The sequence below is a fragment of the Erpetoichthys calabaricus genome, chromosome 4 (assembly GCF_900747795.2).
Source record: "Erpetoichthys calabaricus chromosome 4, fErpCal1.3, whole genome shotgun sequence".
Classification (NCBI taxonomy): Eukaryota; Metazoa; Chordata; class Cladistia; order Polypteriformes; family Polypteridae; genus Erpetoichthys; species Erpetoichthys calabaricus.
Genome location: NC_041397.2, coordinates 316,130,482 through 316,145,606, shown reverse-complemented (window position 1 = coordinate 316,145,606; position 15,125 = coordinate 316,130,482). Strand labels below are relative to the sequence as shown.

Here is a 15,125-nt window from a genome sequence, read left to right as displayed (position 1 = left end):
CGGACAAAAGAGGGCGAGAGAGGCAGATGAGGGTCCGCGAGAGGCGCAGGCGCAAAAAGAGTCCGCGAGAGTCGGAGAAAGGCGGACAAAAGAGGGCGACAAAGGCGGATGAGGGGCCGCGAGAGGCGGACGAGACCACAGAAAAAAGGAGTGAGCACATACAAAAAGTAGTCACAGAAATGAGGCGCAACAAGCACCAAAAAAAGGAAAAGGCACATAAAAAAGTAGTCAAATGCGGGCAAAGCACGAAACACATTGCACACGAAACTAAACACACCAAAAAAAAAGAACAGACGAGCGCACAACAGCAGGGCACGACCACCCCCCCCCCCCCCCCCCCCCACCCTACAGGCACTGGACGGGACGGGATGGGACGGGACACACACCAAGAGGGGGATTCATCAAGCCCATGGAAGACAAAAAAAAAGAACACAAAACCACCCCACAGACCCTACAAGCAAGGGACGGGACACACACAAAGAGGGGGATTCAAACAAGACACAGGAACACAAAAAGAAAGAAGACGCTCGCGCAACAACAACCCCCCCCACACATCCATAAGAAGTGACACCCAAAGCCACATATTCTATAATGAACGTCAACACCTTCACACTAGGCAGCATGGGTGTCGGCATAGGTGTCAGCATAGGTGGATGTCCTTTCAATAAAGCACTATTTAACCGTTCAACTGCAGAAAAGGATACATATTAACAGTGAGTGCGATCCTCCTTATTACTTATCCATATTTCGCATGCTGAGAAAGAAACAAGTCATGAATACATGGTCACGGGTACAAAACGATTCGCGTGTCAAAGTGCTGCATCGAAAGAAGCACGATTTCAAACCGAAAGAGCTCGCGTATCAGACATACAAAAAAGGGAGCGAAGAGACAGAATAAATGAACGGAGACGTGTGCAAAGCGCAAATGAACTGACAGAAAAAAAAAAAGCAAGACGCGAAAAGCACCAAGCTCAAATGACCGACATACAAAAACGGACAAGGCTCGATACAAACAATGCACGGCGTAGACTGAAACGGACTTGGCGCAAAGCGGAGGCGAAGAAAAAAAAAGAAAAAAATAGCGCGTCACAAATAATGGACATGCAACAAAAAGGCAATCAAACACAAAAAGCAAAACATGCCCGTCGCGGACATCAACGCCACACACCTGTTAAACGCTTACGCCAAATGGCTGAAAACGCCTTCAATAAGGAATCCACTATTGAGGAAAATTCATTGGGATTAATGAATGTCATTTGCAGTCATTGTCATTCACTTAACTTCACAGAAGAAACAACTGGCAATACAAATAATGAATTTACACGTTGTTGTCAAAAAGGTCAGATTAGACTTCCTCCTTTACATTCATATCCTGAATATCTACAGAGGCTTCTAACTAACGATGTGCCTGAAAGTAAAAACTTTATGAACTGCATTACATCCTACAATAGTTCATTTGCTTTTGCATCTACCGGAGTACATATCAGGCCAACAAAAGGCAATGGCCCATACTGCTTTCGCATATGTGGATAAATATTGCATCGCATTGGAACAGTGCACCCTGAAACAAATCAACAACGCAAATATGCACAAATCTACATCCTAGATATCAACGCATGAACCTTCCTGAAAACAAACAATGCACGGAGCCTATAATGAGAAACGTCACTCATGTCATAAACAATCACCCATTAGCTAAGTCTATAAAAATGCTACATGAAGTTGAAAAGGAGGCAAATACAAAAGCAAATGCAAAAGTTATAGCGGCAACTACAATTGCTTTGGTCTTGATAAAGGACAAAGAACAAGATCCAAGACGATACAATCTGCCCGTCGTTAATGAAGTGGCAATTGTCTTTCAAAGTAAAGATGGTGAGCCTCCATTTCACAGAGATATTGTTCTACATTTACGTCCTGATAAAAACAACACACCTACATTCCAACGCATAGACATTTGCTTTCCGCTTCTTAATACTTTAACATACCCCATATTATTTCCAACTGGACAGGAAGGATGGAGTGCTACAATTTCAAGAATTAAAAAACAGCAGGCACAGAGACGATCACGTGTATCCATGAAAGAATATTTCTCCTACAGACTCTCAGTAAGGGACGACTTTAATCCATTACTCAATGCAGGAAAGCTGACTCAACAATACATCGTTGACGTTTATGTTCGAGCGGAATCAAATGATCTGCAGTGGATAAAAAACAACCAGCCTTCACATAGAGCCGATAAATACAAATCGCTGCTGGACTACATTAATCGGGATGCTGACGTCATGGAGCACATTCCAATAAAACATTAATATATGCCAAACACTCTATTTGTTATTTCTATGCGCATCATCCAAAGCTGCACACTATTCTATATCTAATTCATACATCTCACTCTTTGTCATGTCCCAACGCCAGGGGTTGGCGAGCGAAGCGAGCAGGGGGCGGAGCCCCCTAGTAACTATTATATGTGTTGTTACTTTTTTTTTATTCTCACCAAACGTTACATATCTACATGGGAAATGAACATGGGTAATATGTTTATAATCATTCTCATTAAAATACACTGTCATACTATATTAATGAGAAAACTGAGACACATTGGCCTTTAGGAAATATCAAAAAGCGTGTGCGCTGTCATTTAGGACAGAATGCATTGTTAACGTCACACACTCTCCACTGACGCGATGTCACGAAAAAAAAAGAAACAGCACAGTCCATGCAAACTCACAGCCTCCTTGATTTTTGACCTTATGATTAATTGTCAATATCAAGTCAATAAAGTCATTTTAAGAAGATGACAAGTCTGCTATAGTCAGTTAAATTAACGCTACTTTTAAAAAGTTTGCTTATACAGAATATAAAACAGAATCTCAATGATACAGGACTTGCGAGTAGTAACGAATAATATGTGACACTGAGAAATTATAATTCCTAATAACGGGAACAAGTAAAAACTACGACTTCCTAAAACGGATACTTTAAATGTATAGGCATTTCAATAAATAATATAGGAGACTTGTGTGTGCATTTCAATATCGATTTAAGAACTAGGTCGGCCACCTGTTGTAAATGGTAGCTCAAGCAGCACTTAACAGTAAATAGTCTAACAGGACAATGACTGACTGAAACGAAGATGCTGCGCCGCTACAATAAAGGTTCACACTGTCATTCTGCATGTTTAGATGGCGCTGATTGGCTGAAACTGTTTATAGCGAATTGTCCCAAGTTGGAAGTGCCGTATAGCGATCAGAAACGAAAAGACACATTTCAGCATGCAGCACAGTAGTTTGTTTTTTTACAATACAAATTCAGTACGACACCAGGGTCCCCAAACACACAAATATAAAGCTTATTATGTTTTAAAGTGAAACTCTTTACATACACAATATAATTAGGGACGTGTGCCCCCTGCCCGACTACGGCGGTCCAACCTTCCCTCAATAGCTCGATTCGATTACTATCCATCCAAGTTCGAAAATTTTGTTAAATGGAGGAATTGACTTGACTCTCTAAGAAGACAAGGAAAAACTCCCAAAAAAACTTTTATATGGAAAAAAATGGAAGAAACCTTGGGAAAGGCAGTTCAAAGAGAGACCCCTTTCCAGGTAGGTTGGGCGTGCAGTGGGTGTCAAAAGAAGGGGGTCAATACAATACAATACATAAAAAAGAACAAATTCTCAATAAAAAAAAAAAACAAAATTTTAGAAATACGGAGCAGAATTTAACAGTAGATGATATATCACATAATAAGATTTCGATAATTTTAGACTCCTGGAGACCTCATCCATCAAGCTGCCTACCCCATTTGGCCAGTCCATGGCTGAAACAGTGTTGGGCCAGCCAATCCAAAGAAAGGACTCCTCTTTCTCATGATTCCTGCGATCCTCCATCACGGATGACTTTTCCTTAGGCAGGCAAAACAACTTGGCAGGTGGTCCGTGGCACCAAGTGCCACATTTGAGTAACGAGAAGAGAAAAAGAATAGGTGAGGGTTAGTATCCAATTCTAACTATCATGTTACTTATGTTTTAGTGCTAATGACTAACAACAGAGATGCAGTCTGTACAGTTAATCAGCAGCTCTAGTCAGGATATGCTAAACTGAAGTAGTGAGTCTTCAGCCGGGATTTAAAAGCTGAGAGTGAAGGGGCATCTCTTATAGTAGCAGGCAGACCACTCCACAGTTTAGGGGCCCTGTAACTAAAAGCTCGACCTCTCATTGTTATTTTATTAATCCTTGGAACCATAAGCATACCAGCATCTTGAGATCTTAATGTGCGCTCTGGTTTGTAAGTCATGATAAGTTCAGACAAGTAAGCCGGACCTCGGCCATTTAATGCTTTATATGTTAAAAGAAGGATTTTGAAATCTGCCCTAAACTTAACCGAGAGCCAGTGTAAGGATTTAAGGACTGGAGTTATGTGTTCGTATTTTCTTGTTCTTGTAATAATTCTTGCAGCCGCATTTTCTATTAACTGGAGGCTGTATAAAGAACAGTTTAAACATCCAGTAAACACCGCATTGCAGTAGTCAATCCTACTAGAGATAAATGCATGAATTAATTTCTCAGAATCCTGTTTATTTAGAAAGACCCTTAATTTCCTAACATTTTTAAGATGGAAGAAGCATGTTTTGCACAACTTTGTAATATGCGCTTTAAATGACATGCTAGAGTCAAAGATAACTCCTAGATTGTGGGCTGATTCAGTAAAATTAATTGGGAATCCAACTGAGTTAAATGATGACAAAATGTTGTTATGATCAGCGTCATTCCCTCCAACAATTAACATCTCTGTTTTATCTGTATTTAAAGACAAGTAGTTCTCATTCATCCACTCCTTTAACTCGCTAACACAACTAATTAAGGACAACATCGGAGACATCTGATTTAAATGAAAGGTATAACTGGGTGTCATCTGCATACGAGTGAAAATTAACATTATGTTTCCTAATGATAGATCCCAGTGGAAGCATGTAAAGTGAAAACAGTAAAGGTCCCAGTACTGAGCACTGCGGGACACCATATTGAACTTCTGTGTATAATGATGGAGTACTGTCAGCACATTTCTGTACATATTGGAATCGATTTGATAAATAAGAACTAAACCAAGTGAGCACAGTGCCTGTAAGCCCAACATCATTTTCTAGCCTGTGTAGTAAAATAGAATGGTCGATGGTGTCAAATGCTGCACTTAAGTCCAACAACATAATTACAGTGGAGTTTCCTTCATCAGAGGATATCAGAATGTCGTTTACAACCCGCGTTAGTGCCGTTTCTGTACTATGACCAGTGCGAAAACCAGACTGGAATTTCTCAAATAAATTGTAATGCGTAAGATGTGACTGAAGCTGACTGGCGACTACTTTTTCTAGTATTTTAGAGAGAAACGGTAGATTTTAAATAGGCCTATAATTATTTAGTATGTGTGGGTCTAGGTCTGACTTTTTAAGTAATGGTTTAATGACTGACACTTTTAGTGTATCAGGTACTGTGCCATGCAATAATGAACTACTGATAATGTTTAGAGTAGGTGCTGCAAGAACCTTCATTGCACTTTTTACTAGTTTTGTTGGCACTGAATCTAGGGAACAAGTAGTGGGCTTCATTTTAGAAATTAAAGTTAAGACTTCCTGCTCTTACAGGATTAAAATTACTAAAGTGCTGAATGCAATGTGAGACAGGGTCTGCTAAGCTAGTATGTGGTTTGTACTGTGATGCAGAGATCTGGGATCTTATATTTTTAATTTTCTCATTGAAGAAGTTCATAAAGTCTGTACTGCTAATATCTGTTGGTATTTTGCACTGTTGATTTGAATTTCCATTTGTTAATTTAGCCACTGTTCTAAACAGTACCTGAGGATTTTTATTGTTGTTATCTATTAATGTAGAATAGTATTCTGAGTGAGCTTAAAAGAGGGCTTTTTTATATTTATTAACACTCTCTGTCCATGCAATTTGAAAGACATGTAGCTTTGTTGTTCTCCATCTGTGCTCCAGTTTTCGACACTCTAATTTAAGAACTCGAGTGTTTTCATTAAACCAGGGAGAGTTTCTATGTGCTTTGATCACTTTTGTTTTAAGGGGAGCCACTGTGTCCAGAGCATCTCTCAAGGTCACATTATAATGTGATGTTAGCTGATCTAAATTGTTTTCCACAATTACACTCGACTTACTCAAAGTATCTATACATTTTGAAGCAGGTTTGTTATCACCTTATTCAATGGAGGGGTTCATGGACATTAAATGGCAATGAATAGAAGATGAATTAATGTAAATACGTGAGCTGCCTTCCGCAATTAGTCATCGCATTTTGATGGCGATTCTAAGTGGGGATGATTCCCAAACATATCTCTTATGTGATCCTTCCACAGTATCTCTCAAAATTATTTAGTTCAAATTGGTTATAAAGATTTCACTCCTGATCATTTTTTTATTATTAATTATTTTGATGAGTCGTTAATTCGGATCAAACTCAGGCTAGCACTACTCTCAGAATTTCAAAAACAACCACCTTAGTTAGTAGAGCCACTGACAGTGTCTTTTCTTCGTAGCGAACACGTTACTTTTCTGCTCCACAAAATATTGTAAAGTATTACTAAATGAAATATTTCAATACTTGATCGAATAATAACATCTGTGCTTTAAGGATTTCACCTTTTTTTACTCAAATGTGCTTACCTATATCATGGCAAAGTACAGGGATAAACCTTTATTTTCCATCTACTCCGTTTTAATTAAGTCAGACCATAGAAAACATTTAAGGCTATTAAATGTGATCTCAAGAAAAGATGAGGGTTAATTATAATACTAATAACAGGAGCGATTATAATGATATAGTGCAAAAGTAAATACTAATTGAAAGAGCCGGGAATCCATGAGTGAGGCGTCTTATTTTGTTTAACTCTTGCTATCGTATAGTGCATTGCTGCCTGTCGGCGTTAGTTAAATATATTGTGACAGATAGGGGGCGCTGTCGTCCCCTTGAATGTCAGACGCCAGGTAAAAGTCCAAATATTTAAATTTATTATTATAATAATGTGCACAAAGCACCCTCCACTCCACAATACTCAATACTCAATAATCAATCACAATGCACAATCCTCCTTTCCCAGCAGCTCAGTCACCCTTCCTCCCAACTCAGCTCAACTTGCTGGGTTTTCCCAGAGTCCTTTATAGTCCGTGAAGTGCTTCTTTCTCTCAGTCCACGTGATTTCATAACACTTCCGGGTCAGGTGAAAACTCCTTCTTTTCTTCATCCCGGAAGTACTTCATTAATTCCATTCCCGTGACTAGAAAGTACTTCCAGGCTATAATAAAAATCCTCGTGCCTTTCTGCAGCATCCCCTGGAGGCCCCCATGGTATCCAGCAGGTCTCTAATGTAAAACTCCACTGTCCATGATGCCCTGCTGGAACTCGGGGCACCTCCATGTTGCAAGAAGGGCTCCACCTGGTGGTGTGGGGGTATTGGTTGGGATGAACTGCCGGCCATATACCACAATATATATTTATATTTTTTAGACATCAAACACTAGAAGCTGCTGACAAACCTTTCTCTTCGTTGTTAGTCTGTAGCAGCATAAAAAGTAAAAGCAATAACAGTTGTAACAGACGTCACTGAAGTGGATCATGAGTTTGTGTAACGTTAATGAAAATGGTCAGAAGGTGTCAGTAGAGAGGCGAGTGTCAAATGCTTCAAAGCTTCGATACGACTTCTGACACAATTGCTTCAAACGTTTTGATGCTTCATGAGGCTTCACTCCGCCCTTCACTACCCCTGGCCGCTGAAGGCGGTCTTGTCTTCACATTGTTTACAGCTCGGTGCAGTTAAAAAGTAGAAAGATGCAAAGCTGTTTTCCTCATCTCTTCTACTATCAAGTACTGCCAACTCAAAAAAAGTTACAATGTGGTAGTTTCCGCAACAGTCATGTGGACGAATAAATAAAACTTCTCTGTCAGAACGCGCCTGGCGGCAGACGGCTCAGCACTGTAGTCCAGAGAGGAGGGCTGGGAGAGGGCAACGCGGGGCGCAGTTCTATGGGATAGATCGTATTGTTTGTGTTTACTTCTTTTCAATATCAGGAAAATAACTCTCACACAAATAATAACAATTCGTAAAGACAATATAAAAATGGTGTCCCAAATGTAATTAAATGTTGGAGTGATCCTTCTTTTTATACCTGTGCATAACAAATCAGGCAGTACAAATCCTGCCTCTGCATAGCGGCTCAAATTTAGACCCCTATGTGATGTATGAGGAAGGTGACATGGCCACCAGTTCAAAAAAGAACAGAAAGAAACATACATGAACAAGAATCATACATGACAAGGCAATGAAGCACACTACTAAAGAAAAGTAAGATAGCCATAAACATTGCTTAAACAATACTGTTGACAGGTCATTTTGAATTTGAAATGTCAAATCCATAAACGTAGCTACTGTGTGCACCCTCAAAAGCTGGCTCATGGTGTGTGGTTTATGTATCATATTGCAAGTTTATTTTGTGTAATATCTTCACATAATTAGCATAGAATTATTTGTTGCAGCTTATTAGTCCCTTTATGTTGAGCCCAAATGGGTGGGGCCTCCCAAGGCCACCAGTGAGCATCTAATTTGGGATGCTACCAGCCAATAAGAGCACTCCAGACGATTATGTGCCATGTAAACGCAGATTTTTAAGAAACCAGGTTTTGCCTTAATCAGGCTATTCATGTTAATCCAGTTATGTGCGTGCATACAATCACACTGACTGTTAATGTATATTTCTGAGAAATAAAAGCAGATCCAAATTTGTACTTGTTTCCATTTAAATGTACATATCAACAAAACTTAAAAAAATCAAAAGATGCACTAGGGCTTATTTTCAGGGGATATATTATATTTATTCATGTACAACAATATACATTTATCCAAATACAGTCATGTCATCTTCTTCTGGAATATCGTCATAATTCTCCACATTCAAACCCTGAATTTCAGCCTGAATTTCTTGCTACTCTTTTAGGATCCTCCAAGATCGATGTGTGCGCTTCAATGTTTGACAAATGGTTCAATGTGGTGAAGCAAAATGCCGACATACAAATGCATTTTTTGGTGCTTTTGTAAGCGTCGCATATTCCCCAAATTAATGACACGATACAATTTAAAAGTCTCACATACCATTTTCTGGGTCATCTTTTTTTTTTTTGCACCTTCACAATACCATCAGAATGTACGGCGGCGTATTTAAGTCACAGAGAAAAAGAAAATAAGGACATAATGAAAATGTCTATTTTGTGATTAAAGTGGAAATTTCAGCTTTAAACTCGAAATGTCCTCTTTAATCCCGTAGGTTGCTTTATCATTAAAGCAGACTGTCGTAAACGTCATCTTAAAACCGACCCAGTTCTTAAATCGATACGCACTTCTGGGGCTTCCTCCTGACCTGACAACAGCAGCAAGCAGCAATAGATCACCACACAGAACATATTCAATTTATAATATTCCAGCTCTCTGCATATTTAGAATTCTTAGATTTATACTTGATGTAAGAGCCATTTGCCTAGTTATAAGATTCATAGACATTTTTCTAAGATGACAATGCATAATCTATGGGAGGTTCCTAAAACCCCCGTAAGCAGAACTGTATTGGTATATTCTTGCCATTTCTAATAGTTTTGACTAAACATTATTCTTTAGTTAGTGACAGCCTTGCCATGTGTAAGGTATAGAGGGCATACGGTTTTAATCCATGCTCGTGCCCATGTCTATGGGCTCTTTAAGTGTGTGAAGTAACTCGTAAAGATAACGTGCTTATATAAGCACGAAGCCATATGCTTAAAGTGTACAGAAGAAGATATTAAGAACTTTTAAGTACAGAAACAACTAAAGTTTCTCAAGAAAAGCTAAGTTTAGAGAAGATACATTTTTTCCTTTATTTTGCCTTCTATTCAATGTGTGTAACTATTTTTTCTTTTATTCTTGTGTGGATTATTTGCTTTTAACTTTCAATAAATAGTTTTAAATTGAACTTTTGGACTGAGAAATTTCTTTCGGCATGTGTTTTACCCGTGCTCGATCTCGCCTTGTACTTTGGCGTCTACACTTGATATCACTTTCATGATGAAATGCATTAAACTGTGTATGTTACAATTTACAGATAAATCGTTAACTTTGTTTAAATCATGAATACTGCTAATAGTTACACATATGGGGTGGTACGGTGGCAGAGCGGTAGCACTGCTGTCTCGCAGGGAGTCACGTCCCTTGTGATCCCTGCCTGGAGTTTGCATGTTTTTCTTGGTGGGTTTCCACAGTGTGCTCAGTTTTCCATCCAAAGACATGAAGGTTTGGGGATTCGGTGAAGCTACAATGACACTAGTGTGTGTGTGTGTGTGTGTGTGTGTGTGTGTGTGTGTGTGTGTGCGTGTGTGTGTGTGTGTGCGTGTGTGTGTGTGTGTGTGTGTGTGCGTGTGTGTGTGTGCGTGTGTGTGTGTGCGTGTGTGCGTGTGTGTGTGCGTGTGTGTGTGTGCGTGTGTGTGTGTGTGTGTGCGTGTGTGTGTGTGTGTGTGCGTGTGTGTGTGCGTGTGTGTGTGTGCGTGTGTGCGTGTGTGTGTGTGCGTGTGCGTGTGTGCGTGTGTGTGTGTGCGTGTGTGTGTGTGTGTGTGTGTGTGTGTGCGTGTGTGTGCGTGTGTGTGTGTGTGTGTGTGCGTGTGTGCGTGTGTGTGTGTGTGTGTGTGTGTGTGTGTGTGTGCGTGTGCTTGTGTTCACCTTGCGATGAGCGGATGCCACTTTGCTTTAAAGGTGAGAGCATAAACCGTTTACCATATATTCCATCTGTTGTAATGACACATGCAGTGCATTTCATTATTACGTGCATTGCAAATTGCATCCCAATAGATGGTGCTCTGTAAATGTTAATGTTGACTATGCTGAGGTCTATGTTGATTACTTAGATTTTAACTTGAGTTGATTAGATAGGTAACACAGGTAGTTAGTTCATAAAACAGAATGCACAGAGAGCTAATTTTGTTTTTTTCTTTTTCTTTCTTTTTCTTTTTAAGTGCTACCTGAAGACATTGTTGGAATTTCTGGAAACGATGTGCTCCTCCCTTGTGTTTTCAGTGCACCAAAGCCACTAGATGTGCAAACTGTCCGTTTTGCATGGGATAGGTTGCCAGATATTAACATGCTTATTTTCTCATCTGGGAAAAGCAACATAGCCCCTGGATATGCAGTCCGTATTTCGTTAAGCGGTCAAATAGATAAAGGAAATTTTTCACTGGTGTTGAAAAATATCCAAAAAACAGACGAAGGGAATTATATGTGCTACCCGCCTCAACATCAATCAGAACAGGATGTCAAGCTCACTGTTAAAGGTAAGTAGCACAATGCTGTGTAGCCAGACAAGGGCTGCAGAATTTGACAAGTAAGTGTTGGGAAGTCAGACTCAGTGCTTGCTTGTATGTACTGTATATATGTAAGTAAAGCTTTCATGAATTTTGGAAAGCATGCTTTAGAAAACAGCATTGTAAATCTATCTACAAAAACATGTTCCACAATGTCCCATGACTTTATTTGGAGTAAGTTCCTTTGTGTGGCCTACTGTGTCATCATTACAATGTTCCAGATTTGTATCCATAAACTGTACTCTAATACTCTTACAGTATTTTAAGGGCAGTTCAGCGATCTAAATGTCTGATAGTGAGGCATGGCAAGTAATACTTAAAATGGATTCAGAAGATATTCAGACTCCTTCATTTTTTCATATTTTGTTGCAACCTTAAACTTAAATCATTTACATTGATCTTTCCCTAATCAATCAACACTCAGTACCCAAGAATAACAAAGCAAAAACAGAATTTTAGGAATTTCTGAACATTTATTAAAATTAAAAAACTGAAATATCACGTTAACACAAATTTTTAGACCCTTTGTTTTGGCTCAGATGTACCCCATTCTATTGATCATCATTGAGATGTTTCTACACCTTGTTTGGAATCCACCCATGGTCAATTGTTTGGACCCATTAGATAAGGTACACACCTATCTATGGAAGGCCTCACAGTTGAGCAAAAACCAAGCCATTAGGTCGAAAGAATTTCCTGACAGGATTGTTTTGATGCACAGATATGGGAAAGGATGCAGCTCATGTGGTTACCAAGAACAGAGTTTCTTTCACAGTTCTTATTTAGAAGAAGTTTGGAACAACTAAACCAAACAAAGCAAACCAACTCTTCCCAAACTTGGCTGCTTGACCAAACTGAACAATCTGGGGAGAAGGACCTTGGTAAGTGAGGTGACCAAAACCCAAAGATCATTCTGGTTGAGCTCCTGAGAACCTGTGTAGCGATGGGAGAAACTTCCAGAAGGACAACCATCACTGCAGCACTCTTCTTGTCTGTGCTTTATAACAGTGGCAAAACAGAAATCTCTTCTAAGTAAAAGACACAGGTAAGGACTCTCTGGCTGTGAGAAAGAAGATTCTTTGATTTGATGATGGTTAGCATCATGTCTGGTGGAAATAACAATAACCTGCAGAATCCTATTCCAGTAGTGAAGCATGATGGGACAGCATCATGCTGTGGGAATGTCCTTTAACATCAGGAACCAGGAGACTAGTCATGTTTGAGGGAAAGCTGAACAGAACAAAGTATGGAGATATGTTCAATGAAAACTTCATACAAAGTGCTCTGGACCTCAGACTGGACCATGGTTCACCTTCCAACAGGACAAAGCAAATAAATACACAGGAATGGCTGATGGACAACTCTGAGTTACCCAGCCCATTGCCGGGCTTGAACCTAAGTGAACATCTCTTGAAACTGAACTGAGAACTGAAAATAGTTGTCCAGCCGACAGTCTCTATCCTACCTGGTTGAGTTTGAGTAGATCTACAGAGGAGAATGGCAGAAGATCTCCAAAGCTGGCTGTGTGAAGCTTGTAGAGTCAGATCCAGAAGACTTCAGGCCAGAATGGCTGACAAACATCAATGGGCTATTCCAGTCTTTCTGGGGTATTGAAGGTTGCTTGATGTGGGGAAAAACTAATTTACATGATTTTAGCTCAAGGTTGCTATGGGATATCATTTGTACCATAATGAAATAAATTTAAATGAAATAATCACATGAAAAAGTATAGCAATATATAATTGTCAATAAACTGTGAAAAAATATAAAATTAAATAAAATCAGCTATTTTTTTTATAAAAAGTCATCTAATTATTATATTTTTATCATTAATACAGGTTTTATTTCAGAAAGGTCTTATTTTTAAAGACTGTTGTTATTTCACAACATGATTTTTCCATTTCCAAATGGCTCATTTAATGAAAGCACTCTTAATGTCAAAATACCGGCTTTCATGATAGTTTCATCACATGTCAATCAAGACAAAGGCAGCCCAGCTGAACCTGTTCCTATTGGTCAATCTTTAACTGTTGAATACATTTCCCTAATCATAGGTGGTAGGCAGCTAAAGACTTGATAGCATTACGTCCATTCCAACGAACACGGAGGCACATAAAAGTTGGAAAGCTTACTTGATGCTATTTTGGGATGGATACACAATATGTTGGAAATGCTCAGTTGTTTCAAAATGGTTACAACGATGAATAAGTTTTTGGGAGTTTAAGACTGACTGAGCACCATGTGTTCACAGAATATGTCCTTGAAGAAATCACAAAGGCAGGTATTAATTCAGAGGCTGGAAATTCCAAGTGACACACTTCTAAATGAGGGGCGGCACGGTGGCGCAGTGGGTAGCGCTGCTGCCTCACAGTTGGGAGACCTGGGGACCTGGGTTCGCTTCCCGGGTCCTCCCTGTGTGGAGTTTGCATGTTCTCCCCGTGTCTGCGTGGGTTTCCTCCGGGCGCTCCAGTTTCCTCCCACAGTCCAAAGACATGCAGGTTAGGTGGATCGGCGATTCTAAATTGGCCCTAGTGTGTGCTTGGTGTGTGGGTGTGTTTGTGTGTGTCCTGCGGTGGGTTGGCACCCTGCCCAGGATTGTTTCCTGCCTTGTGCCTGGGGTTGGCTCCAGCAGACCCCCGTGACCCTGTGTTCGGATTCAGTGGGTTGGAAAATGGATGGATGGATGGACACTTCTAAATGACCGTCTGTGTGGACACGACACTCAGTTAAATCTCAGTGCTGCAGAACTGTTTTGATTGCACAAATTGGGAGGTGTTCAGACAAGGAGCATATCTGGAGAATTTAACATCAGTCTTTCTGGATACATACAATTTTGAAAGGGCTCCCCAATGAGACACTGTGAATTGACTGTTATCTGCGTACCCTGCTGAAAGAATGGGACATGGCTTTTAGGTCAGGAGACACGCCAGTTTTCTATAAGAGGTACATTAGAGAGATCAAGAAGAAATATAAATAGTACATAGAGGAATATTGTGAATAACTACCTCCATAGCATGTGGAAGGAAGTGAAGGTACTGACTAATTATAAGAGTGATACATCTGAGTACACATTTCTCCCTGATGTTATAAATAGGTTTTTTTTCTCACAATGAAGGAGGAACTGCCCCGCATATTGCATCTTATGTAGGAGAGCAGTCACTGGTCCTATAGCTCCAATAGGTAAGATCCACTTTTCAAAGAGTTAATGTCCACAAAGCTACCGGACCTGAAGGAGTGCCCAGATGGAAACTGAAGGTGTGTGTTATCCAATTTGCGTGTGTGTTCACAAACATATTTAACCTCTCACTACAGAAGGAACATGTCTCCATATGTCTTGAAATCCTCCATTATTGCTCCTTAACCCAATTTTAAATGGTACTCTCGGACATTAGACCAGTCATACACCCAGGTCTGGACATATGCTAGTTTACATATCAGGCAAACCATTCCACGGAGAACACTTGGACACTTCAGTCTGCTCTTGGGAGCTGAACCTTCTCACAAACAGAACACAGAGTGTTAGAATAGGAAGACGTGCAGTACTTCCTCCTGTGATGATCCAGGTCCTGCTCCATCCTCCCATCTCTCTTTAGGGAACCTATTGAACCCGACAATGAGGACACCAAGTGAAGCAAGGGGATGGTGTAAAGTGCAGAAGTGCTTTTATTTAAAACAGTCCAAACCAAAAAGTGTTCAAAACAACAGTGTAGTGTTCAAAACATTTCAATAAATACATAAT

At 39.9% G+C, this 15,125-nt stretch overlaps 2 protein-coding genes across 8 annotated transcripts in view; one reads left to right on the top strand and one right to left on the bottom strand.

Annotated features, from left to right (window-relative positions):
* The window catches only part of LOC114641108 (CD276 antigen homolog), a 722,545-nt gene that overhangs the window by 560,002 nt on the left and 147,418 nt on the right, over positions 1 to 15,125 (bottom strand). The window lies entirely within an intron of this gene.
* The window catches only part of LOC114641109 (CD276 antigen homolog), a 745,815-nt gene that overhangs the window by 644,507 nt on the left and 86,183 nt on the right, over positions 1 to 15,125 (top strand). For both annotated transcript variants that reach the window (XM_051926025.1, XM_051926022.1), the window contains exon 3: positions 11,042 to 11,356. In XM_051926025.1, coding sequence (XP_051781985.1) covers positions 11,042 to 11,356 — 315 coding nt within the window. The remainder of the gene's footprint in view (positions 1 to 11,041; positions 11,357 to 15,125) is intronic.